Source organism: Anas platyrhynchos, chromosome 8 (assembly GCF_047663525.1).
Source record: "Anas platyrhynchos isolate ZD024472 breed Pekin duck chromosome 8, IASCAAS_PekinDuck_T2T, whole genome shotgun sequence".
In the NCBI taxonomy this organism is placed as follows: domain Eukaryota; kingdom Metazoa; phylum Chordata; class Aves; order Anseriformes; family Anatidae; genus Anas; species Anas platyrhynchos.
In genome coordinates this window covers 35,002,532-35,028,344 of record NC_092594.1, presented here as the reverse complement: position 1 = coordinate 35,028,344, position 25,813 = coordinate 35,002,532, and the positions used below count along the sequence as shown (strand labels likewise).

The following is a 25,813-nucleotide window of genomic DNA, read 5'->3' as shown; positions in this document are numbered from 1 at the left end:
TAAGTGTGTTGGCCAGCATCCACCCTGGAAAAAAAAAAAGACCAACAAAATAAAACCCCAACCCCCTTCAAGCATGCGCAGCTCTTCAGGCTTGCCAGCCCAAATATTTAGACTTCTCTAGCAGAGATGGAGAGCTGGGGAGCTAGAGTGCATACTTGGCTGCAGAGCAGCCAGGGACATGTGTCCTTCACCCCCAGACTTCCTGGGGAAAGGACCCGAAAGAGGCCATGGAGATGCTAACTTACCTTTAGGCCATCTTGTATGGCGATATTTAGGAGTGATCCCATCAGGAAAACACCTTCCTCATGACTGCTTCCTCCCCATCCCAAACTAGCTCAGAAGGCCTCACCTGTTAACAATACACCCAGCAGATGTGATAGGCGAGTCTTGCATTAGCGGCACATGCAAATTCTCTTTTGTCGAGGTGAAGCACAAAGGGCTGTGCTGGTGCTGGCTGCAGCGAGCAGCTTGGATAATGCACGGAAGCCTTGCAATGCACTTACACTATTTTTCTTCATGGCCAGGTTCCAACACGTACACAGAGGGAAAGTGCCTGATTAGGATTGACTTAAGACAATACCAAATGCTTTACATACAGCACCTTAGATAAGATTTCCTCAATTAAACCACAGATTGGCTATACTTAGGTCAAGATACTGTTTAGGAAATTGAAGTTTTCCTTTTTTTTTTTTTTTTTTTTTATTAAATAGCCTTGCTGGTATATCCTGAACGAATCAAAACTTAGAAAAAATTAGCATGTAGATTTCAAACCCACATTTCTTTTCAATATGGAAATCACTGTGTTAACATTTCTGATCTGCTGAATATGAGGGAGAACTGGAATTTCTGTTCTATCACAGAAATTGTGATTAAAGGAGACTGCAGATAGGGATGAAGCTGGAGCGCTCACTGCAGCTTTGTGCTTTATAATTGAATTTACGTCCCTCTGTATCGCAGGCATACATGAACTAGCCCCCAGTTTCTTATCCAAACTCTTATTTTTTTCAAAATATCTTTAAAATATTTGTTTCTGTTCTTTTGCATAAGAAGTCAAGATCTGATTCAGTACAGGTCCATCAGCTCCACTAGATACATGTTAAAATGGGAGAAAAAAATGTGGGCCTGGCTTATGGTGTGCATTCTGGGTTGGGGAAGCCAGTTTTGTTACACACTCAGATATCTTAACTCTTCCCTGCCCCTTCACCCAGACAGTAAGTTTTAAGGATTTGTTGCTATTGTTTTTGTTTGTTTTTTTTTGTCTCTGAGTTTATTAAAGTGCAAATGTCAACCATGGAAACAGCTATCACATGCAGTGCAGTACACTGAGAACCACTTTCCACACCATCAACAGAAGGTAAAAGGCTTCTTTGTGATTACCTAATGCACAGTTACTTGCACAAAGGCCAAAACTGAACCCAAACTCTGTGCCCTTCCACAAAGACTATACCTAGAAATAAATCTCAATTTCAATGAACCAGTCAACACAACCTTCCCAATCAGTTGACAAAGTACATAATGTCAAGAAGGATGGAGTAGTCATAGAACTCCGTATTCTCTTCTGAGCTTCATGTTAATTATATGTTGGAAGAGATGCTTATACTCAGAGGTTTTTAAAATTCAGCATCTTAACAGAAGAAAAATCATAAATATTCTTTATAATCCAAACAAAACCTTGCTATGGGCTAGTCTGGTTCCTATCTCAGAGGTGAGGATTGTCTGCCCAGAGATGCTGGGCCATGGGTACTACAGTTGTCCTGGGATTCAGTTTTGCTTTGCACTCTAAAAGAAAAAAACAAATGCATTGAGGTACAAAACACATGAATATAACATGATACAGAACACATGAACATGCTTTCAGCAACAAGAATAAATGTTACCATGTCTACAGTATCTACTTCACAGCTTCGTGAGATGAGGATAAATAAATTATTTCAAAACTTGGATTAAAAAAAAAAAAAAAAAAAACTTAGAGATGAGTCTTACAAATACATTTTTTTTAAATTAAGGCAGCTTCAGCAAGAATTTCAAGGCTTTTTGTTGGAAACAGACTGTTTCTGTAACACTAAACATGCTTTGAATCCATAGTTCTGAATGACTGTCTAATTTTGATGCTTAAAACTAGCAAAGATAAGTGCATTACGTATGTGCAGCACCAGTTCCGCTGCAAAAGTCAGTGTTTGGTCAACAGGAATAATGTATGAGTTCTGAAAATCAGTTCATCTTTCAGGCATGGAGAGAGAAACCTCTGAACGAACCTTTAAATCCATGTCCCAAGAGGCAGACTGGAAATTCAGAATTATAGGAAGCTGTTGCCTTTTTGTAAGTAAATGGTGAAGAAAAATCAATGAGGGAAGGACTCAGGAAGCCAAAGGAAAGCACTAAGTGGAGAGCCCATATCAAAGTAAGACCTTAAGAAAGGTGGCTGTAAATAGTTGCACAAAAATGAATCCTAAAACTTTAGAATACAACAATACAGAAGCTGGAGCAGGGATTTGTTTGGCTCACCTGAAGGGACGGATGTGAGATTCTTCCCCCCATCCCTCTCTGAACCAATACAAAAACAAAAACAAAAAAAACCTGCACAACAAATGATACTTCAAGTTTTCAGGAACATGGCCTGCATGTCTCACCGGTATGATTCTGCGTGAGCTGCGAGATTTGTGCACCTCGGGAAATAAAGCTGCAGTTTCCAGCAGTCCTAATGTGTGTTGAAGGCACGATTTCATGTCCTGTGCTAGGGTCTCTCTTCCTTCTACATGGGTGCACAAAAGACTGATGGTAAAGAGCAGTAAAATGAAACGGAGTAGACAGAACGGTTACTTTGTTCAGACTTCATCTATTCTGATATGATTTGGCATTGTAATCACACAAAAAAAATGTATATACAACAGATACGAACCAGTTGCTTCATTTTTTACACCACTGCCCACATCCCTGTGCTTGTACACACCTTCTGAAAAGCTGAACTCGACACACATGCTGCATGTGCACTTCTAACTTATTAAACTAAAACCTCCCGCTGCCTTTGCCTGATTAGCTCCAACTCCTGAGAACCAAACTGCCCCTACCCATATAATATACACATATATATATTTGCCAACTAGTACATTACGAACTATTTCTGAATTAACTCACCCAGGAGCTGGAGGTTAATGCTGGAGCCTAACTGACCTCTGCATGGTGTCTCTCTCCCGGCTGGGCTGAAGCAATGTTCGGGTGAATCTGTGGCTTGCAAAGCACAGCTGTCCAGTGGCTTATGAAGAATTGCACTTGGAGGAATTCAAGTTTGTTTAGTTCAAATACATCTACCCTGCTTTTCCTAATAGTCGTGCACGTACCAGTATAACTCAAACATCAGACCACAGTGTAACAGTGTAAAAGTTAAACTTTGCCTCCAGAAAGCATAACTGGAGGTCAGTAGTTTCTTCGCTTCTGGGAACCAGAAAACAGCCTATTCGAGGGTTAAAAAAATTAAAAATAAAAATGATGAATCTTCTCAGAACATCTCCAAATGCAGCATGGATTTAGGTAAGGCTGTTTAATGGAGAGTTTCATCTCATCTGTTCGCTGAGGAGGTCCTTCCACCAGCTCTGGGCTGGAGCTCTACGTGCTAACCACCTTGACCTACTTGCTTCAATGCCTCTGCTGAAAGTAGCTTCGTCTCTTTGCTTTTCTCCATATGGAAACCTGAGACACTCTTGTTGCCTTTTTGGCAGGACTGGTGTTGCAGACCCATACATTTAGTTAATGTTTGCATGGGTCTGAGAAGATGCGAAGTGCCACAAGGTCTTATCCTACCAGCTAGAAATCCCACATGCCTCCAGGAAGCAAGTATTGCTTCCTTAGGGAACGTGCTGCTGCTTAGCACTACTAGTCCTGCTGGATAGGAAATCCCAGAGGACAAGTGTAAGGTGAGACATCAGTACATCTACACACCTCTGAACTACAGATTACATCTAATGCACGAGCCCATTATCAGCTGGGCCACAGTTGTTTCCAGGACAAGTGCCTTGGCAAGATGCTAAATTGTGAGTGATGACTTAAACAGCCTCTTACATTTCAAATATACTTCACAGCAGGGACACGGAGATTCCTAATTGTTTCCTAGATGGGAATTCCTGTCTGTTCCTGCAGCCACTTGGCCACCCTGTCCTGCTCCTTTCTGAGGAGCTTATCTCCAGCACCTAAAACATCCAGGTCTCTTTGCCTAACATTTACTGGCATCTCAGCACTGATCCAAAAGCTCCTAAGGAGCAACATGCTGGCCAGATTTGGCTCTAGGGCTTTTTCTTTTGTTTTGTTTTGTATGAAGGCTTCTGTATTCTCTGTTCTTTCTTATACTGGAGCACAGGAGATATGCATCACCTGATAGCCACCAGGCACACTGTCAAAGCCATCCCTCACCCCACAGTATTTTATTTCATAAGGATAATATAATAAAAGCTTATTACAAAACCTAGGAGTACTACAAATATTTCCAGTGTTTCCTTTAAAAACAAAATTGTTCTGCTGTCAGGTTTGTAATCCAAACACTGCCGTGTTGGATTCTGCATATGAGAACTTAACAGCAAAACGGATGGGTTTTTGGCAGCTTTCTACTTTGTGCGGCTTCTGGAAAAAACAGAGCTGGAAATTCACACTAGTGAGAATCAAAATGTAATCTGTAACAAAAGTAAGGCAATTTTGTGTTTGTTAAAAAAAGGGACTTCAAGTTGAAAACGTCCACTTAACTGCCAGTAGATGGCAAAAATATCCTGTATTTGTCTTCATTACCTAAAATGATTAGTACAAAAGGCTGAACGTGTCTTTCTCTTCCTTGCTTCTCGTAGAAACTTTCAGAAAGTATAAATTAAAGTGCAACTGTACAAAAAAAACAATTCCTAGCAAAAACCACCTAGGGTCATAAGAAGCTATCAAAAAAATTGTTTTGTTTTGTTTTTTTTTTAACATCAAACGACCAAATTCCTGGGACCAGTAACATTGGTTCTCCTTTGTTTTCTTAAAACAAAACAAAAAATAAGTATGAAAAAAAAAAAAAACACCCAGGATTTTTTGGCAAACTTTTCATAAAGCATTTGTCCCTTGACTGATTAGCCTATTATGTTCCTTTGCAATCAAGTAAATGGAATTAAATACCATAGCAAAGCCAAGCAGATGCCAACGCTGTCCATGAGATTAAGCCTACGCGATGAGAAGTAGTAACTCTTTTAAACAAAGAAGTCGTCACACGTGCACTAGACTTTACCCTCAAATAACAAGAATTTTAACCTTAAAAATCCCCACAGTTTGTCTGAAAGTATAAAATCCTATCCTTCAGATAGTAAAGGAACAGTGAAATGTTCAAGATATCCCTGCCTTCTCCGTGGAGCGGCGAGGTCCCAGCCCCTTCAGCATCAGGACAGCAGAGCTCTTTGTTCTCAGATCCTCCGGTGGGCGAAGGCAGGCGGCTTTGGCAGAGGTTTTGGGGTGGTGACGATGGCCAAAAGCTTCCTACGGGAAAGGTGAGAGGTAAATGTGCCAGGGCCATGCTGCTGGCTCTCGAGTGTGCAGGGAAGCTCCCCCTCCACGAGAATATTGAGGACAAAGTGCTGGATTTGGGGGGGCTCGGGAGCATCCTGTCCCACATCTGCAATGGGAGCTTTGCACATCCCACCCCTCACCCTTCTTTAGTAGGGGAAAAAGAACACAGGGTAGAAGTGCTCCTGCTGCAGGAGCACTTCAGCAGCTGCTGGATTTAGGAGAAAAGCGTTGCCAGAGGCTCACATCCTCCCCCTGCTTGGAGCAGCACAGGGGCTTCAACATGAACCTCGCTGCACACTGTGTGTGTCGTAGAAAGAGATGCTTGGCCACAGCTCTGTAAATTCAGGATCAACCAGGAGGAAGGTGTCTACCAAAAAGTCAGTGATACGTTTGCTACTTTAAAGCCATGCCCATGTTTCCCATTTGGTTCACAAGGAAAAGTTCATTGTATACATTTCACCCAGGTCTAATGAGTGAAATTAAGTTATTCCTGATTTCCTCAATGCCTTGTTAGAGGGGACTGGATCCTTTGAGAGTACAAAGGAGTACATTTTGGATCTTTTAAAAAAGGAATTGGTTCTGTGTCGCAGGCTATGGAGCGGTGAGGAGGACGAAGGAAGAAGAAGAAAGAAGGAACGGCCACGTCAGACCCGATCCTCACAGTGCGATACCGTGTGCTGGGGGAGCGGTGCCTGGCTCAGCGAGCCAGAGCCATGATCAGGCTGGCGCACATCTCGAAGAAGTCCATGGTGTGGCTGCCCAGGCGCGGGGGCACCGAGGGGATGCTGCCCACAAAGGAGCCGCTCAGGGACCCCATCAGCGACTGGCACTCGGTGGCTGCTGCGGCATCAATGCTCAGTCTCGGCCGGTGCAAGCCTGCAGCAGAGCACGAGCGCTGTGGGGTGGATGAGCCAGACCTCTGTTCCATCACCTCGTCTTCAAGGAGGAGAAAAAAAAAAGGGCAAGAAAAAATAAAACACAGCATTAGTTTGGCATCCCTAACATGTTTGCTAAGGAACTAGTAATAGTAGTGGAGACGAATGGATCAGAAGGGCTTTAGGAGTTAGACTCTGATCCTTGTGGGCCCCTTCCAACTTCAGTATTCTATGATTACAATTCTAACTGAACAGCACTGTGTGCTACAAAAGCATTCAGGAATGGAAAGAATGATTATTTTTCTTCCAAACCACCAAACTTGCCATTTTGTATGTTTTACATCTCAACTTGCACCATTTCCCACTCACCATCAATGCTTTTGAAGTCCAGGAGATAGCTGCGGTTGTCCACCTGGTAGAGCTGCAGACTCATTTTCACGTAGTTGCCCGTCACCGGGTTCTTTCTGCGCACTCTGAGATGGTAGGAGTTCACCACCTGCAACATGCAACTGGCTTTAAGGAATACCATTCAAGGAAGCAAGAAGAATCCTTATTTTTTTCCTAAATACTAGCAAGACACCTTTTGAGGTAAATAAAACCAACACAACATTTCTGAAAAGACTAATTATTTTAAAATAAGCAAATGGCTTCATAACCTATTTCCTCGTAGAAGTTGTTTTTAAAAATGCTTCTTGGGGCTTTGATTCACCATCCCTGCTGGCAAACAAAGCCTTTGCAGCCTGTCTGCCAGGCACCAAGCCGACATTGTTGCTCCCTCAACAGCAGCAATGGCCAAATGAGCCACAAGGCCACTCGCACACCCGCATACGAGGACTGTGCCTGGGAAAACCGGGCAGGCTGGATGGTGGGGACCAATAATCTCTCCCATCAGCACAGCTAAACTCAGTGTTCGTGAATCAGTCTTGAGCCGTGCTACGCATTTTCTCTTGCCACTTCCCACCCTACAATCTGCTGCATCTCATTTGCAACGAGATCTTTTCTCTGTGCTATATTTACGAAGCGATTGCATGGATAGGAGAGCTATTTTGACTAAGAGCCACAGCTGAAGTTATTCTTAGGGTGGAAAGGACTATTGTGAAACCTCCTTGTACAAAAAAAGCTCCACTGCCTACATAAAGGCGTTTGCCTGAGTCGCTTCACAAAGCTACACCAGAAATACATTAGGTTTGTTAGCTTTCCTCAAAACTGCGCAGCTAAAAAATGTCTGGCTGTTGTAGGCATGTGCATCTGGAGACAGTCCATCTCTTCATTGGTGCCATGAAATCAGGCTTCCGGGCGCTACTTAGCTTTAAATACGTAACAATATTATCAAAATAAGGAGGAGATACGAGGCTTTGATGAAAGCCTGGGATCCAGCTGGGATGCAGCTACCAAACACAAACAGCATTTCCTGCAGGCAGATGCTGGCTACTGAGCGAGATGAAGGAAGGTGTGCCAGCATGCTTGAAGGAACAAAGTTGCATGGGCACAAAACTTGGGCATTTTCCAAGTGCTGAAGTGTGACATTCAACCTGCAAAAACCTCTGAACCTGGACTGAGAAGAGTATTGACTCTGATGATGAAGATCTGGGCAGAAATTCTTCTATCTTGGTCCTGATGCTTGTACAAGGCTGCAGCAAAAGGCCGGAAGAGCCCACACCCACAACTGTAATGAGTTTTAAGAAGTTGGACCCTGTAGCCATAGTGAGGACTCGCTCATGGGTTTACTCATCCGAACATGAAAAAGATTGTGACCAAATGCTGCGTACCTCTACTGAAATATCTGAAGCAAATATTATCAACTAAAACGTCATCTGGGTTTAAATCAGGCTTCAAGAAGCTCAGCCCTCAACCATGGAAGCAATGTCTGGAAGCACATCTGGACACTGCTCTGGCTCTGTCAAGGAAAATGCCACCACATCAATAATATAAACAGCTTCAGCGTGGCTTCTGCCCCCCAAACACCCCAGCATCTCATCTGGGCCTCTTCTATGATGTAGCAGGTTTACAGGGCAAGGTTTTGGTAGTGGGGGGGGCTGCATGATCCCACATGAAGCAGATCTCCATGCTGCAGCCCGTGGAGGAGCCCCTGGTGGAGCAGGTGGCTGTGGCCTGGAGGAGGCTGCGGCCCATGGAGAGCCCCCGCAGGAGCAGGCCCCGGGCCGGAGCTGCAGCCCATGGAGAGGAGCCCACGCAGGAGCAGGGGGCTGGGGGGAGCTGCTGTCCGTGGGGGACCCGTGCTGGAGCAGTTTGCTCCTGAGGGATGGACCTCATGGTTCCTGAAGTGCTGATGCCTCTGGGCAGCCCCCACAGGATCAGTCCAGGAAGGACGGCATCCTGTGGGAAGAACCCCATGTGAAGGAGCAGCGGAGACTGATGGCAGCCCCCATTCCCTGTTCCCCTGCACACTTGGGGGGAGGAGGTAGATGAAGCTGGATGGGGAGAAGGTATTTTTAGCTTGTTTTTAGTTCGAACTACTCTAGTCTGTTAGTAAAACGCAATAAATTACATTAATCTCTGTACACTGAGTCTCTTTTGCTTGTGACAGTAATTGGTGAGTGCTCTCCTTGTCCTTACTTATACCCATGAGCTTTTTTCATCGTATTTTCTCTCCCTGTTCTTTTGAAGAAAAGGGAGTGAGAGAGGAGTGTGGTGGAGCTTAGCTGCCCATCAGTGTGAAATCACCACATAAGAAGGAATAAGGGAACACGTATCGTGCTATTTCAGGACACGTGGCTGCAATGGCCCAAGCAGAAATAATGGGACTTGCTTTTCTTGGGAGCACTCGAGATGACCTCGCAAGGAATTAGCCACTAAAATTAGAAATGTAACCAGCTCCTCTTATCCCCACAGCTAAACAAGGCAGAATTATCTTTCCAGCCAGAGGCTTAGGGCATTCAGGGAGAAAATGCTTATTTCATGCCATAAATAAATGGCATGGATACTGAGCCACAGCCAGCATCTTCACACAGTGTGTTGGTATAAATAAGCACTAGCAGGGATGATCACAAGGTGCGGGTATTTGTTTGGAAACAGGTGAGACTGACACCACACTTTTACTAACATTGTTGATCAACTCGGGTCATAAGAAAATAACCCTTGAAAACCTCCCCACAACATATTTCCTACCTTCCACTCAAAATCCAGCTGTTTCATAGCGCGGTACACCTCGGCCATAATGTCATAGGGCTTGCTCTGGCTGCGGATCCCCAGATGCCACTTGGCCTTTTTGACAGTCAGGGGTTTGGGCTTTGTGGTGTTGAGTGCATCCAAAGGGCACCGTGCCTTGGGGCTGTCCGCTATCAAAGGTGGCATCCGCTCGGGGTGCGGCTTCACGCCAGGAGGGATGTGCATGGTGCTGTCATCCATGAAGGAGCCGGTGGGGGGACTGGAGGCGAGGTAGAACTCGCTGGCTTGGTTCATGATCCTCCGGTTGTCGATGACAAGGTGGTAGGCGACTGCCAGCTGGTCCTGCGGGTCACCACTGTACAGGCTGTTCATCACCTCTGACTCCGTGCATTCAAATTTCTCACAGACCTCCCGAACTGCGTCGTCGTCAATGACGGTGGCGTCGTAGGAAGGGTCCTCTGGGAAGAGGTAACTGGGCAGCTCTTCCTTAAACCATTCGTGTTCCCTGGGGAAAGACAGAGAGGTGCCACTGTCAGCTCTGGGCAACCACTGATGCCACTTTGGTGAAAAACTAGATATTTTTTGCACAGGAGAGGAGATGGAGAAAATGAGCTCTCTGGCTGCATATCTCTGGATGAGAAATTGGGTGGCTGCATGTACCCCACACAGGTTGCTTGGTCAAACTAGGACTAATCCTCACACACAGAAATGGGAGCTGGACCTGGTCCTGCATGGTTCTCCCAGCACTGCGGACACACAACTGCCTGCTCACCTGCCTCTGCAGCAAGAGGCAGCACTTAAAAGACACTCATACTTTTTCATCCCCATGGGTCTGATAGAGATGCTGAGACTCAGAGCTACCCAGGCCCCCAATTCCCATGGATTCACAATGAAGTCGATGCTAATTAAGTGGGTAAAAGCCACAGAGAGCCTTGGTGCCATGTACCAATTGTAATCTTACCATGTGTGCTGCAGCTCTAACATGTAATTAAATCCTCCAGTCTTAAGGACTAAAGAGATAAAAAAGGCGTTTATGATCTGAATTTTACTCAAATGGTTAAATTACAGCCATCAATTGCAAAAATATATCAAAAAATAGGAAGTCCTGAAAGTGTCTGTAACACTTATGCATATGCTTACCACACCAGCTACATGTAACGGCTACCATAAATTTCATAAAATGTACATACTGGCCTCCAGTTTTACAAAATTTTTTAAAAATTACTCAAAGTTCTATTACCAGTCAAGAACTTTTAATGATACCTGAAGGCTCAAATATCTGCTTAAGAGCCGACTTGTTCCCTTTACCTTGAATACCCACAGTGATGCATGCTGGCAAAGGCTCATGAGCAGTACACTCTGACTACACAAGAAAAGGATGCTGCATTTAAAGATAAACCATTTGCTCACATTTTAAGCTATATCTGATATTTTAAGATTAATTTAGTAATTCTTGTGTTCCTCTTAATTTTTTATTGAATGGACATTAAATACATTGACTACCCTTTTATTCTGAACGGGTATCCTGAGGGATAGGTTCTTAAAATAAAATACTGAAAAATGATTGATGAATATTAAGTTCTTAGGATTATTGTGTTATAGACCCGGTTTTCATAAGGACTTTTAAGACATTTTTGAAGCTATTTTTATCATGCAATAACACAGCATTACATATATGGAAACGTATACATATATATAAATTATATACATGTATACACACACACACACACACACATATATATAAAACTGCAGGAAGTTACCTATTGCCCTTTTTTCACATGCATTGGTGAAGCCACTAAGAAACAAAGCCACCACCCCAAGTTCATCATCACCCATCTCTCCATCAGCACAGAACACTGCAGGAGGGTTCCAAAATTAAATCCCTCAGGACAAAACCCAGCTGGATTAACTGACTACTCCTGTAAAGCACGCTGTGGGCTGACCTGATGTCCTTGATGGTTGCTCGCTTGAGGGGGTCAACCTGCAGCATGTGCATGAGCAGCGTGGCAACAGAGCGGTTGAGGTACTCGGGGATGTAAAACACACCTCCCCGGATCTTCTTGAAGAGCGTGGGGACGTGCTCGTCATCGAAGGGCAGCGTGCCGCAGAGAAGGGCGTAGAGGATAACGCCACAGCTCCAGATGTCCACCTCCGGGCCGGCGTACAGCCTGCACAAAGACAAGGGCAGGAGAAAGTGGTCACCCCTCTGCCCACCTCCCACTCTGCTCTCCTTCCCTGGGCCCAGCTGCCTTAAAAACCTGTCTAAGTCCAAAGCCACACAAGGGTGATAAGCAATGACCTGCAGAGCTGGTGCTGGCTGACCATGTTCCTCCATGGCGTAAGGAACAGGTATGTGAGTGTCTCCCCCAGACCTATGGAAAAGCCAAAACCCGCATTTCCAGGAGCTCTGCCAGGCTGCTTGTTCCTTTGCCCCCAGGGCCGGGCAACTCAGCCAGCAATTTCTATTCATTCAGAGAGGCAGATTAAGTGGCAGTAGATACTATATCTCTTGAGTGTTTATTTTCAGTTGAAGTTTGTGTGCTGGTATGCAAGAGCTCCTGCTTCCGACAAGCTGCTAATGTGCTCCCTGGCATCACCACGTCAGGACACCCCAAATATATGGGTTTTGCTCCTGCTCGATTTGTTTGTTGCTTTTTGCTACAACTGATGCTTTCTTAGAGACTCTGGGAGGCAGTGCTACCCTGGGGCTGAAAAATCAAAATGGACAGGGGGAAATGGAAAGACAGAGGTCCGTTCATGAAACCTAATCATCCTGCACTTGCTGCTCTTGAAAACCTCTGCTGCAGCTACACCTGGTCAAAAAAAAAAAAAAAAAAAAAGCACCGGTCGTGTATGCTGTCATTCTCTGAATGCTACCAGAGCACCAAAACACTGCCTTTGCTTCCAAGTGTGAGACTTTCCCCACTGAGTCCAGCAGCGAAGTTAGGGCATTTTGAAAATGCACTTATCAGTCCGCCACCCCCTGGTCCTGCCGCTGCGTGCCAGCTTTCAGTAGATAGGAGGCCGGATTGTTTGGCTGGTAGCCTCATTGTTTGAACAGTGGTTGGATTTTTAATACCAAATGAGCCATCCTTCAGTTACGCTGAAATCCAAGGTCTCACATTCTGGACCTGCCAAGGCAGCAGAGCCCTGGAAGCAGCTCACCTCCTCCAGCCTGCCATACCCACCCCCAGAGGTATATTTACCCCCTGGCAGAAACGGCAGATCATTCCTCTCCCCCACAAACACAGCTCTCGTATGCTGTTACAGATTTGAGGAAAGGGCAGCTTGGCACATAATTCAAGGGTATAAATCACAGGAGTCACCGCACTGATGCTGTGAGCGGTACTGATGCGGGACGGCTGCAGGAAACACTGTGGTTGGTGAAAAAGTGCCACAGGCAGGTTTGGTTTTGCTTTTTTTCCTTACTTTGCTTGTTAATAAGCAGTATTGCCTCTATCCTTGGAATGATTACACTCTGCATACCAGGACCTGTAGGGACTAAATACTTCTTGTTAATCTGCCAGGTGCCTTCTCTCTTACATGAGCTGAAAAGAAATGCAATTCTGGCCTTTTTTGAAAAGGACAAAGAGATAATGTTAATATTTTTTGGAATCACAGCAGAGTTTCTGGCACTGTGCCCCTCTTGACAATGAGGATTTGCTTGCTTTCATATAGAGAGCTGTAGTCACAACAGGCTTTTTGGATGCTGGTCTAGTTTCTAGGATACTCTGCCAACACATGCGCCTGTGTAAACAGGCATAAAATAGTCACAATCACAACTTCAAACAAAATGCTGGATTTAAAAGTTACAAGTATAAATATACTGGACTATGGAAACTAATGTTCATGCAAAGGATGATTAAAACATATAGGGCGGATACTAAGGAGACAGGCAGCCTGAAAGACCACGCAGAGGGCTGTAAATTTGAAAATCTGTGTTTATAATCCGCACTATGCTGTTACAGAAAAGTAACGGAAATCGATGTAGCTTAGATTCTTGACAGAAAAACGCGGGAGTTAAAATGTCTGTATCAATGTGACAAGACTGAACTCAGCCTCGCAGCCTGAGTTCAAATGCCATGTGCATGCAGCTGCTGCACACTGGCAGGATGCAGCTCAGATATGCCACTGCACTGGCATTTTGTCAGTTCAATTCATCAATTCAAAAGAAAGCTATGACGGCTGAACCTACTGAAAAAAAAAAAAAAAAGAGCCTAGCTTAAGGAACCAGAAACCAAGGATTTTCAATACAAGAGCTTAGCGGTGTAGGGAAGAAAGTAAAGTACATACTGATTGCTCTCTTAGTGAATGGTTTTCCTCATTAACATTGTGTTTTATATTATAGGTGGGCAGGAGAGAAGGGGGTGGCCTGAAAGATCCTTTCCAACTGAAACCTCAGTATTTGCATTCAAAGAGCAATTTTCATCCTCTTTAATTAGCAATATAAACAGTAAACATCTGCTATTAATAATTTCTCCAGAGTAAACAACTTTAGCAAAACATGTTTTGCTATTACAGCCATTGAGAAATGTAATAACCGAGAAAACCTTATTATTTTGCTAGTAGATTCACCCAAACATAAAACACAGACTGGAACCATTCAGCTGCTTTTACTAGATGTACAAAGCTGTTTCCAATCCCAAGAGCAAATTTAAAGATCACATACTCACATGTGCTCTGATTAGAAGTGGCATGTCCTACCTTCCAGAGATGACTTCAGGGGCTGCATAATTTGGGGAACCACAGCTGGTGCGAAGAAATTCACCATCTGACATCATGTTGGACAATCCTAAAAACAAGATGTTCGCTACATATTGACATTTGATGTGAATGTCCAGACAGACAGGACTCAACAGAGGAGGAGAGATATGGCAAGTGGAGGGGGAAATTTGACATCATTTAGGCAGAAACCTCTGAGCTGCTTTGATAATCCTTAATATTTTCACATCCATACAAGGAATATTGACTCCAAGCTAGCTTTGCTTCTCTGAGGTGCAAAGCTCGGAGCCTTCTTTAGCAGAGGAAGAGAGAAATAATTCACTCCAGAGTGTGTTGTTTATATGGGAATTGTGTGGGGTTGTGAAATTTGTAAATCTTTAAAAGGATTTATCACTGCTAGAAAAGACTGAATGGGACTGAGCTGGTAACCCAGCTTTTACGTTGGATTTCAAACAGTAATGCCACTTAAAGACTCCTGTTACTGTTCATTCGGAAAATGAAGTGAGGCCAAGAGCACACGGCCATACTAAGGAGAACACACATGAAAATATGCAGCCAGCTCACCCTGGAATTAACTGTGATGAGTCTGTCTTAAACATAAATTAACTAAATCTTTATATTAGGTGATTATAATAAAACATAGTGAAGATTTGCAAATGACCTTGCTTCTCCATTATTAATGCAAGCACAGAAGCAGCCTACAATAAGTAATCCCTGCTTTTGCTAAGAGGCCAGTGTTTATAACTGTGGGCTTTTCAGGTAGAGAAACTGCTAGTGGTTATGAAAACAGACTCTGGGTTTTGTAAGGCGTGCTACGCAGACACGCTCCAGCAAGTGGCTTGTAGCTGGCTGCATTTCTGGAATGCTGTTGGGGTCACATACCAAAATCAGCTATCTTCGCATTCATGTGTGCGTCCAGCAGCACGTTCTCCGGTTTCAGGTCTCGGTGGACAACCATGTGTCGGTGACAGTAATCCACTGCGGAGAGAATCTGCTGGAAAAGGCGTCGAGCCTCTGCCTCTTCAACCTGCAGACGCAAGGGGAAACCGGCCTGAAGGCTGCGGGGCTGGCAAGGGGAGGTTTGCCTTAGCAAGGAGCCAAAACTGTTTCACAGAGCGGAGACAAAACTATAACATGCTTGTGACCACGCTGGAACCAGGAGCAGCAAATGAAGCAGATTTCCCACTGGCATTTAATAACGTGCTCGTGTTTTCAAGTGATATAGCCCAGAACTGGGGGTAATGAGATGAAATTGGAAAACTAAATTTGGCTGAGCTGTCAAGGAGAACCTACTGGTGACACCTATCAGGCAATAGCCTGCTTTCACAAGGGGACAGGCTCTGTTGTACAGCATATGAAGATCGAAACACTGCAGAGGATGCTACAGGGATGATGATACTGCAATGATGCTACAGACAGAAAATCTACATATAAAATGATCAGGAGACTTATTGTTTATGCTGAAGACTTCCTAAATATTCCCTTCGTGAAAATTTAGTTTCTGAATGTGAGAGTTCAGAAAGGACCCAAATTGGTCATTGGAAAGATCCAAGTGGGCAAAATCAGAAATCATGCTGGAATCAGAACTGTATGTAAAAACATAAATTAGTTAGCTCCATCTACCAGTGCAATAACCTAAAAAAAAAATAAAATAAAACTGTAAATTTATTGACTTTTTGTAGTATAGAGAAGAAAATGGACTGATCCGTCACTCGAAGCCTTATTCTGGATGTTCGTTTTAGTCCATTTTTGTCTCTTTGACCTGAGACTGCTCCCTAACTATGAGGATGTCCACAAGTGATTTTCTCTGTAACCATAATATCACCTTTCGTGCACTCAACCTATTCCTCAGATGATTTATACCCAGTAGGAATACTGGCATTTGAAAATGCTGTTCAGATAAGCCACATCCTTAAAAAGTCTTCAAAAAGCCTGACATGGAGCCAAGGGGGAGTAGGGGGAGTCTGGAGGAGGAAAATGACTGGGATGGAGACCACACCGAGTGCTCTTTCCCCCCAATGCCCTGCACACACGTAAATCTACTGCTGAACCAGGGGGGTTTGACAGGCAATCTATAGCAAAAAATTTAAAAAAATAAATATATGGTAGTTTTCCAAATATTTTCACTAAGCAACACGTTACCTTGGATATTTTGGTTTGCGTATCGAAATACATCACAGAATGTTGCAAAAAATGGCACACAACTTTTGTGCAAGGCGAGTACGAGACGCTCCAGATGGGATTGCTGTGAAGCAACTTCTATTTTGGGCCTTAACCTTAACCGTGTTCCCTGTAGCAGCCGTTTTACTTCTAAACATCATCCTCTTCCCACACAAGTGTTTGGGTTGACACGGTACTGGCACTTACGCGTCCATGCTTACAGATGTAATCAAATAATTCTCCGCCAGATACATATTCCATGACCATGAAGAAGTCTGTTGGTGTGCTGATGACCTGGTACCTTCAAAAACAAAGGGAAAATAGAAAAATAGTAAGAAATAGGAAGGCTTTTAAACAGATTATTAGTGTTCCGTCAATCCTTAAAATAAGCAGTGCTTGGATCTTGCATTTATAATTGCTTTCCATTTCTGAAAAGCCATCTCTTATTTCAAGGGGCAAGTCAGGATAATCTTTCACTTGGCTATGAAAGAATCTCTTTTACAGATTTACCTTCTTCCTTCAAGCTTTTCAATAATCCTCTAAAATCTCTGCCAGAGAATCCTATTGCAATTAGGGCTGTCCTGACTTTCAAATTTCCATTTTGGCTATGATCTGCAACAAAATCTTCAGAAATGAAGGCTTTATTAAAATGGGGATGGGAATGGGGTATATTTGGTTTCCCTCTTGGTGAAGATAAATAAAGGAAGTCTAGACACTAGAGGGAGCTGCCCTTGGAAAGGTATAAAGACAAAGATGAGTGCTCCAGATTAATGTTATTTTTCAAACATTAAACTCCTTTATATTCTAATGATAGGTGTGTGGGGGAAAAGAGTATCCCCATTGACTTGCAAATTTACTCTCCACCTCCGCTAAACGATCCCAGAGTGCCACAAATGCACTTCAGTTTCCCAGCTGGCAGAACCTAACGGTGATGAGCTGCGGTCAATGCAGCTGTAGTAATTCATAGCAGCACCAGCCGAGGTGCCCTGTTTTAGACACATTATTTGCCTCCCCACACCCTTTTTTTTTTTTTTTTTTTTTTTTTTTTACAATTGGTAAATAGATTTCAAATTATTTTCAGAGATCAGCAAGTGAGCAGGTGTTAGTTCAATAAGGATCAATAGGATCAACTTAATTTTTCTGAAGTGCTTTGCACCCAGACATCTAAGTCATTAGTAGCACTAATATTTCTTTCATTTGTATGTAAAGTGATGGGACATCGCAACGGACTGAAAGAGGAGGCTTATGTACTGTAGTCTCCTCCTCACCTCTTTTCTTTATCGCTGCATTTCAGGATTGCAGTATTTACTGTAGGACACCAATGTTTTTAAACTGGTTTTAATTTCTAGGCTTTAAAAGGTTGTTTGATAAATGTGTGAGCGGGACTTGCAGGATACTGCATGCACAGCTGAGGACTCTTGCTGGCTTTTTTGTAAAATAATACCAATGTGTTCTCCAATAAATCCAGGGAACTGTGAAGTTACTCTAAAGTCAACAGTTGCTGCATGGTTAGTTATTTAACTGTAGGGAGAATTTGTTTTCCCTTGCCTCTAAGTCCCAGGTATTTGCTATATCTCATGCCAGTTTTAAGGCTGACCTAAATGTCAACTTATCCTCGCAGTTACCATTCAACAGCTTTCTTTTATAGAAATGCCAAAGATATTATCGAGTGCCTCATTAATGTGGACTGGCTGCACAAACTGGGGATTGAGAAGGAATCCCAGAGGCTGGAGTGCAGGTGCTGATTTACAACTTAAATTCAGGTTCATCAGAGTGGCAATGTTGAAAACTTATGTCTGAATAATAAATAAATAAAAATGTTCCTTTAAGCTCTGGATAATCAGGCCATTAAAACATAAATCCTATTGAATTCAGGCCAAAGCTTCACTCTAAGGGCCTGGCTGTGCTGTAATTCCTCAGGCATGATTCTCAGTAGCTTCAAGTCCTGAAATACCAACCCAAAAAAGGGAAAAATCACAGAAATTTTGTATAGCATCCCAACACAGGAAAGTACAGATCCTCAGATCCTCTCCAGGCAACTTTGTAATGGCCTCAGCAAGGAAAATAGGATGTTTTGTGCAGCTTTAGCTAAGCCAAACTTGGTGCAGGGACAAGTCTGATGGCTGGTATAATGGCCCAAACTCCCAATGGTAGACACATTTTCCATCGTTTCTCAATGTGTTGATTGTGTCCCCAGGCAAATTAGCAGGATTCTCAATAACCAGCATTTGGCTCTAAAATGCAAAAACTTGACCACGCACCTAACATCCTCTATAACTATAAGCCTTCTCTTGAAACCAAGCTGCCATGTGAAGCCTTTGCAGATGGTGCAGTAAGGTGAACACATGGAAGAAAATGTACTTACAGTTTGATAATATGAGGGTGCCGGAAGAGTTTCAAGTTTTGAATTTCTCGTTTGATCTTCCCAACCACATCCAGGCTGCGTATTTTCTGTCTGTTTAGTATTTTTACTGCCACTTTGTGCCCTGTCAGCTGGTGTTCGCCAACTAAATAGAAAGAGAGCATTGCAAAGTCACTAAACAGAGAACCAAGGTTCACATAAGCAACTTAAGATACTGAGATAGACAATTTCTAAGCAGAAAGCAACTCTTGAAGGGAAAAAGCAATAGAACTTGGGATGTTCTGCATGTAGTCCAGATATTAGGACTTTATTTTCCTCAGCTTTCCTATAGGTACTCTTCACGTTTCTTAAGCCCTCTTTCAGAGAGAAAAGTTGGAACCAAACACCCAGGAAAGTGGCAAGTTTAAAGGAAGCAAAATGATGCAGCATTTCATACAATGCCTTAACTAAAACAGCAGAAATCAGTGCCACAATATATAAATGACTTTACAACTAGATTTGGCACAATTGTAAAGCAAATCCCAATAGACCTATTCAAAAAGACAATTTGGATAAAGAATGACTGAGTGCTTAAAAGTCAGCTTGTGTCTCCTCACTTTATTATTTTCCCATTGAAGTGTAGGAAGAAAAGAGGGGACTTATCTGCAAAGTGAGTTACTGGAGGTGTTCATACCCAAAGCTAATTTGCAAGGATTTATAGCACGAAAAGGTTACAGCGATCAGAAGCAGATATATTTAAATGGCAGCAGAGAATCTCCACTGTCACGCATGGGTTGAGTAAATCCCTGATAAACCAAATCTTAAAACTAGAACATCACGCTTCTTTAAGAAAAAAAGATAAAGAGATTTTTCCCTGCCCAAAACAGGACTGCGGGATTTGCATTACTAAAATGAATTTCTATTTATACTTCCTTAAGTGTGCTTCTTGTTTTGATGACAAGCAGCAGGAACACCACGCTGGAGAGTAAGAGCTCCAGCAAATTCTGCTTGTAGAAAAGACACAAACTTTAATATGTGTTTTTATAATATCCACATGGTGCACTTACAGTGATACTTATCTCCTGCATGCATCGGGACAAACAGTGACCATAATCTGGAGTAACACCACGGTTACTGGTGTAATGGCACTAATTTATCAGTAATGTAAAATGAATTCAGAATTTAATCCATTTGCTATCAACAAATAGACTATTTTAAAAAGGAAAACAATTGCTCTGTGTTGCAGGAAGCAAAATTTATAGTCAAGTTAAACTGCTGAAACTGCTTGAAAACTGTCAATCAGGTGTTTACATCTAAAAGGGTTCTCTGGCCACAGGCTACCCCTCTGCAGTATCTCAAGGTGTGACACTCAAAAAGGTGGCATAGAGATGGCTTTCTAAAGACTGTAGGCAAAACCTGCTTACGGTACATATCTGGTCTCCCTAATTATGAATATTACCCCTTCAATAATAACATAGAGCACAAGGAGTTAATAATTATGAACGAACCCTGTTATTATGTTATTAGAGTCTGTAATTTTGGAGCCTTTAACGAGGTGATCAGAAGCACCCTGCATAAGCAGGCAGCCTGAGAAGGACCGGACGGCAGCACCAGCACTGCTCGGGGCACGCAAGGTCACTATTATTAGCCACGAGATAAGACCTGCCGGAGATTCTTTCCTCAATAAGAGCATCCTAAAAATAAAACACTTTACTGCCCTTGAAAATTAAAGCACCACTTTGCATGTCCATTTTATTCCTCGTAATACTTAAACTACCAGATGAAATGAAAATAAACTCAGCTTTGCAGTTTGGATGCAATTTAGGGATTAGCTGGGGGCTGAAGTAGGGAGGTAATTCCTCCCGTGTGGTACAAGGAGAGCACTGAAAATAGTCGGAGGAGGCATTTTCCCTGGTGATCCTCGGGGATGGGAGAACAGGGCAGTGCTGGACTTGCCCCGCTGCAGGGAGGCTGTGCTGGAGCAAAACTCTGCAAAGCAGCCTGTGTGCAAGGGGTGCAAAAGCCTGCCCCAGGTTTACTGGCCAGGGCACAGCTTCTTCATTCACTGCGAGAAATCCTCCCCAACTTGCTGTGCTTTGGCTGACAGTACTGCAAAAGGCACCGACCTCTCCTTGCCCAGGTTGTCATGGCTTATGCACAGCACACGCTGCACCGAGGAGGCTGGGGAAGGCAGAACAGAGGGGGAGCAACAACTGCAGCGGGTGTCTTCAAGACATTTGACTTGGTTGACCTTTGTGCTGCAATACCTCTGCCCTCTTCTTCCCTACCTCTGTGGCTGCGAATGCAATACACTGCATTTTGAAAGCTGCCCTTGCTTCATTTAGCCCCATTCAAGAACTGTAGTGCACTAGGAAAATGAGGACCAGCAAAGCAAAGTGGCTTATGGCATAACTAGGAAGAAGACTCAGATCACTGCCATCCTTTGTTCAAGGCAAGTCTGTCTGGCCTTACCCCAGTATATACTTCGGGGAAAAAAAAAAAAAAAAAAAAGGCCATTCCCGGAATGAATAATTATTGTTTTTAAACTACTGCCGAATAGTTCATCTTCTTTCCACCCATGACAAACAACACTCAACTCTGCAAAGGTTTTCTAGTTCAAAGACATCAATAATTAAAAATAAACAGTCTATTTTGTAATCCATCTTTTGCTTACAGTAAGCATTAGATACAGAGATATTATTGTTTCGGTCCCCAGTGGCTTGTTAAGCCTACTCGAACGTCTTGAGAGAGACAAAGAGAGAATATAATTTGCTATGTGGTGGGTGTCTTTTAAGCCTTTTGGGTCCCTCCTGCTGCAGCCTGCGGACACGGGAATTTCCACACGTGGCTCTAGGGACAATTTTCCCCTCTGCTCACTAAGTTTCCAACCCAGCACACGCCGGGGGCACGGTGCAGCCCTGGCACGGGGAACACCAGCAGGTCCCACGTGCTTGGGTAGGGCTGAAAGCCATCTCTGTGCTCATGGGTCTGTCCTCTCCTTGTCCCTGGGATGGTGCTGAGGGAGCCTTCTCCTTCCTTCTCCCTCCCTCCCCGGATTAAGAGCCCACGGGGAGGAGGGAGGGCTGAGCAGCAGTATTAGGAGAGGGATTGGTGCACATCTTGACTTTTAGTGGCAAGTGCTCTGGTAAGCTCCCCCGCAGCTTAAAATCAGCAACCAAGGCTCCTTCAGGGCAGGTAGAGGAGACGGATTTGACCTTGAGATGAGGAGCAGCCCTGCGTACTGAACAGAGGCCCTAAACTCCTAAAACTGGCACCAAACCAGACGTGGTGCGAGTGTCCTCAGCCACTACAGCATCTGCTTACACATGGGACTGCCTGGGGACAAGAACACTTCAGTATCAGATGCTACTAGAGAAAGAAGAGAAGATACAACAAATTAGTTTCTGATAGAAGACCCTTTTTGTTGTGTTATTTTTACATGAGAAAGATGAGGATGAATAGTGTTTATCTGGCAGTGAGGCAAGATAATCACTGAAGTCCCGTGCCAGCGTGGCTTTTTACATGAAGCCCACCTCTGGGTGTGTGTTTGGCACAGCTCAGGCAGCACAAGCACTTATGTTTTTTGCAAATACTTTACAAGGACTGTAAAAGTTTAGGGAAGGAAGAGGAAACTCCTTCCCTGTCAGCTGTGCTGGCCCTTATCTTAGCCTGAAGTTACAAATGAAATCAATCCAAAGCATATATTTAGCCATGACGTATTACTCCTGTCCCAGTGCCACTTGCTCATATGTTCTGTCACCGTTCCTCTCCCTTTCCTTCATCTGTTCAGGCTCTTCTAGTTGATCATCCTCCAGTGCATCGTTTGTCCTTTAGCAGCAATGGAAAACAGGACATGACCCTGCCTTGAGCCCTACGAACAGATATAAACATAACCCAAGATCTGCAGGTCCCTGAGGAACCATGAATTGATCACTTTGGTGGCCAAGAAGCATAGGTACGAAACCACCAAGTGGCCACCTGGGACGCTGAGCATGACACCGCAAGAAGAAACACTGCAGCAATTCCTCCTGCTGCTATATTGCTTCCCTAAGCTCCAAATCCACAATACGGACACCTCAGCTCTATTTTCTGCAAATTCATCTCGTCTTGAGTGTAGAGGTCAGGGGGGAATAACTATCACCAGCTCTCCCTGGATTTGGCAAAACCCTGTGGCACCAGTGGCAGCTCCGAGCCTTCCTCCGAAGCCTGCTGTCCATCCACACTCACACCCACCACCTTCCTCCCCTGTAACAAGTGCTGTATTCCCATCAGCTCTTCCAACTGGGATTTCAGCATTAGCACCAAAATCCTGCTCTCATCTCTCAACCTATCTGCTCCCTTCACCTCGTGCCTTGTGTGGTCTTCCTGTAAATGAGATTAAGGAACCAAACTGGCTTAAAAGTAACAATTTCTTTTAGCTTTCAGTGAGGCAGGATCATGCACCAATGACACGGGCAGCGTTGAGGTAGAACGAACATCCCAACAGGGCAGCAGTGACTTTTGCTATCATACCTCTGGTTTCTGATAGCTGGAAGCGACTCCTCAGCTCCAGCCACAAATTCAAGCTCCGTTAGCATCCCATCACCACTAAATCCTCCCGCCACCCTTCCACTGCCATGTTTCTGCTTCCTTAATACCTTCATGGTTGGAAATTGCAATTTATTATTTCTTAACCATGGAGAGTAAGGCAGAAAAAGTGCCTCTCACAAAGTCTTGTGCAAGGCAGGTTGAAGAAAACACATCAGCAACAAGAAACGCGGCAAGGATGGCCCCAGCCTGCTGAGCGCAGAAGTAATTATTACACACAACGTACACAAAGCTTGAAGCAACCAGGAAAAAAATCTCTTCGCTTTCCCTGCGTTTTCTGCTAAACACGGTGAATACGGTCTTTTCTAAAGCCCGTTAGATTAAAACACTACAATTCTGCACAAACAGGAGATCCAGTTTCTATGTCTCGGTTTCCGATCTCACATCCAAATTTCACCTGTCAAACACCAACTGCCATCACAGGCAAAATACTATGTGAAAAATACACAAGTATAGCGCGTACTACTTACTCATATAGGGCTTCGAGTTTAGAAATCATTTTTGTGTTATTTTAAACGTGTCTCTGAAACTGTTCTTAACCAAAGCGGGGAGATGTATGCGCTGGGAGTGCTGGTGCTAGCTACTCCTGAAAGGTAGCTAAGGAAAACAGGCTTTGTTGGCAGGCTTAATTTGGTCCGCAAGAAAAAAAAAATGCTCTTGGAACACTTTTTGAGGTCCGCTGGCATACAGGAGTGATTTAAACAGTCCTTACTGTTAGAAGTATTTATTCTGATAATTCTTTAGTCGCTAATTTGTGGTTTGGGATTAAACGCGGCAATATATTTTTAGGGGCCTGATTAATGGTCACAGGTGGATTTAGCTCCAGCGGTCGAGGTGTTTTCTCTCCCCTGCTGTCAGTTTTGGTTTATTTTAATACTCCGGCCGCCGAGCGCGGGCACATCTCCTGTCTGAGCAGCCCCTGGGGCAGCCTCCCATGGCAGGGCAGGGGACATCCCAGCAGGGCAGATGCTCCGCACCAGCAGTCTGGAATCACAGCTCTCCATTTCCCTTAGATAACACAATTTTATAAAGCTTTTAAAATTTATTTATTTATTAATATCATGACTCAGTGCGAAAATGGCAGATTTGGCAGGAAAAAGAGAAAGAAATCTTAGTGTCAGGTAAAGCAAAGCTGGTGCCTCTCTTGAGTTGCCCTCTCCGGGGTGAATCCCAGGGGACCCCCCCGAGCCCCAGCCCTGTCTGGCTGCGGGACTGCTCGCACGGGGAAGAGGGGGGGACAGCAAAAAGACCCCCTCTCTCTCCCTCTTCCTCGCACCTCCCCGGCTCGAAGCGAGCAGGATAAGCAGCCCACAGCCCGTTTTCCACGCAGGGCTCGGCAACGCCGACCCTGCCGCCCAGCCTCCCGCATCGCCGGCCTCCCGCCGCCGGTTCAAAGTTTTGCTGGGGGCACCGCAGGCGCTGGGGGCAAAGGGGGGGGCCGCAGCCGCTGGTACCAAAGGGCCAGCTCGGCGCTCCCTCGCCCCTTTCCCCCCACACACCCCCAATTTGCAGGGGCCGCCCCATCCTCTGCGCCCACCCGGCGCGGGGCCAGCCTCCGCCCGCCCCCGGGATGCAGCGCGGAGAGGGGGCGATGCCCGGGGAGGGGAGGGGGGGGAGGCGACACGGGGCGACACGGAGACCCCCTCCCTCATCCAGCCAAGCCCCCTCCCCTCCCTCCATCCCCTCCCCTCGGTACTCAGCTCTTGACTTTGCCGAAGGTGCCGACCCCCAGCGTGTCGCCCAGCACGTAGTGGCCGATCTTCACCCGCCCGTCGTGCTTCTGCTTCTCGGCCATCTTCGCCCCCCGCCGGCGGAGCACAATGCGCAGGGCTGGCCCGGCACGGCACGGCTCTCAGCACGGCTCGGCACGGCTCTTAGCACGGCTCGGCACGGCACAGCAGCGCAACGGGCGTGCGCAACGGGGAGCGGCGGCGGCGGCCCGGGCTGGGTGCGCGGGGGCGGGGATGGGCGCGCCCGGTGCTGATGGATAGGGTGGGATGGGATGGGGTGGGATGGGATGGGATGGGATGCAGCTTCCCGGGGCTGAGGCCGGCCTCAGGGATACCCTCGCTAGGGTGCACCTGCCTGCGGGTATCCCCCGTGCTCGGGGTGGAGCCCCGAGGAGGTGCCGCTGCCTCCCCGGTGCGCCCTAGCCGGGATGCGCCCCCTTCCTGCTGGGGAGGGTCGCCTTAGGGTGTCCCCTCTTCGGGGAGCTGCTAGCTCGGGTGGAATTTAGTGGGGGGTTTTGTCTGCCTGGGGGTGGCAGCATCCTGGGGGTGCAGGAGCATAAGGGTGATGCTGGCCTCAGGATGCATCCTGTTTGCATGGGATGCTGTTTGGGGTGAAACCTGCCTTATGGTGCATCCCTTTTGGGGTGCACCTGTGTGAAAGTGACACTGTCCTCTGAGGGTCGCTCACCTGAGGGTGGCAGTGTCCTTGGGGTGCACATATTTGGGGGTGTCACACCTGGGTAGCACCC

The 25,813-nt window shown here is 45.1% G+C and overlaps 1 protein-coding gene and 1 long non-coding RNA gene across 6 annotated transcripts in view; one reads left to right on the top strand and one right to left on the bottom strand.

Moving 5' to 3' along the window:
• Nucleotides 1–1,238: 1,238 nt before the first annotated feature.
• PRKAA2 (protein kinase AMP-activated catalytic subunit alpha 2) lies at nt 1,239–25,195 on the bottom strand. 5 transcript variants are annotated; one of them, XR_005267341.2, is made up of 10 exons: nt 25,036–25,172; nt 18,772–18,913; nt 16,614–16,707; nt 15,129–15,273; nt 14,229–14,316; nt 11,468–11,692; nt 9,525–10,029; nt 6,765–6,891; nt 2,631–6,456; nt 1,239–1,779 (listed from the first exon to the last, which is right to left on the bottom strand). XR_005267341.2 is itself a non-coding variant. In XM_072042009.1 (10 exons), exons 1-9 carry the CDS (start codon nt 25,127–25,129, stop codon nt 6,218–6,220), a joined length of 1,659 nt encoding a protein of 552 aa, XP_071898110.1. In that variant the 5' UTR covers nt 25,130–25,172; the 3' UTR covers nt 1,239–5,490; nt 6,182–6,217. The 5 variants fall into 5 exon arrangements, 4 of the variants coding, with proteins under 4 accessions (XP_071898110.1, XP_038038563.1, XP_038038564.1 ...); XM_072042009.1 differs by having other exon boundaries at nt 1,239–5,490; nt 6,182–6,456; XM_038182635.2 differs by having other exon boundaries at nt 1,239–5,490; nt 6,192–6,456.
• LOC140003140 (uncharacterized) overlaps nt 25,143–25,813 on the top strand; it is a 20,023-nt gene continuing 19,352 nt past the window's right edge. The window contains exon 1 of the long non-coding RNA XR_011811167.1: nt 25,143–25,282. This is a non-coding gene — a long non-coding RNA (uncharacterized lncRNA). The remainder of the gene's footprint in view (nt 25,283–25,813) is intronic.

Excerpts from the sequence above, each read along its gene's own strand:
- PRKAA2 (XM_038182634.2), bottom strand. The coding sequence starts at position 25,129 with ATGGCCGAGAAGCAGAAGCACGACGGGCGGGTGAAGATCGGCCACTAC. Across the intron at positions 15,274-16,613 it reads ACATCTGTAAGCATGGACGC|GTTGAAGAGGCAGAGGCTCG; the intron begins GTAAGTGCCAGT and ends TTGCGTCTGCAG. Across the intron at positions 14,317-15,128 it reads TGCGAAGATAGCTGATTTTG|GATTGTCCAACATGATGTCA; the intron begins GTATGTGACCCC and ends TCTTGTTTTTAG.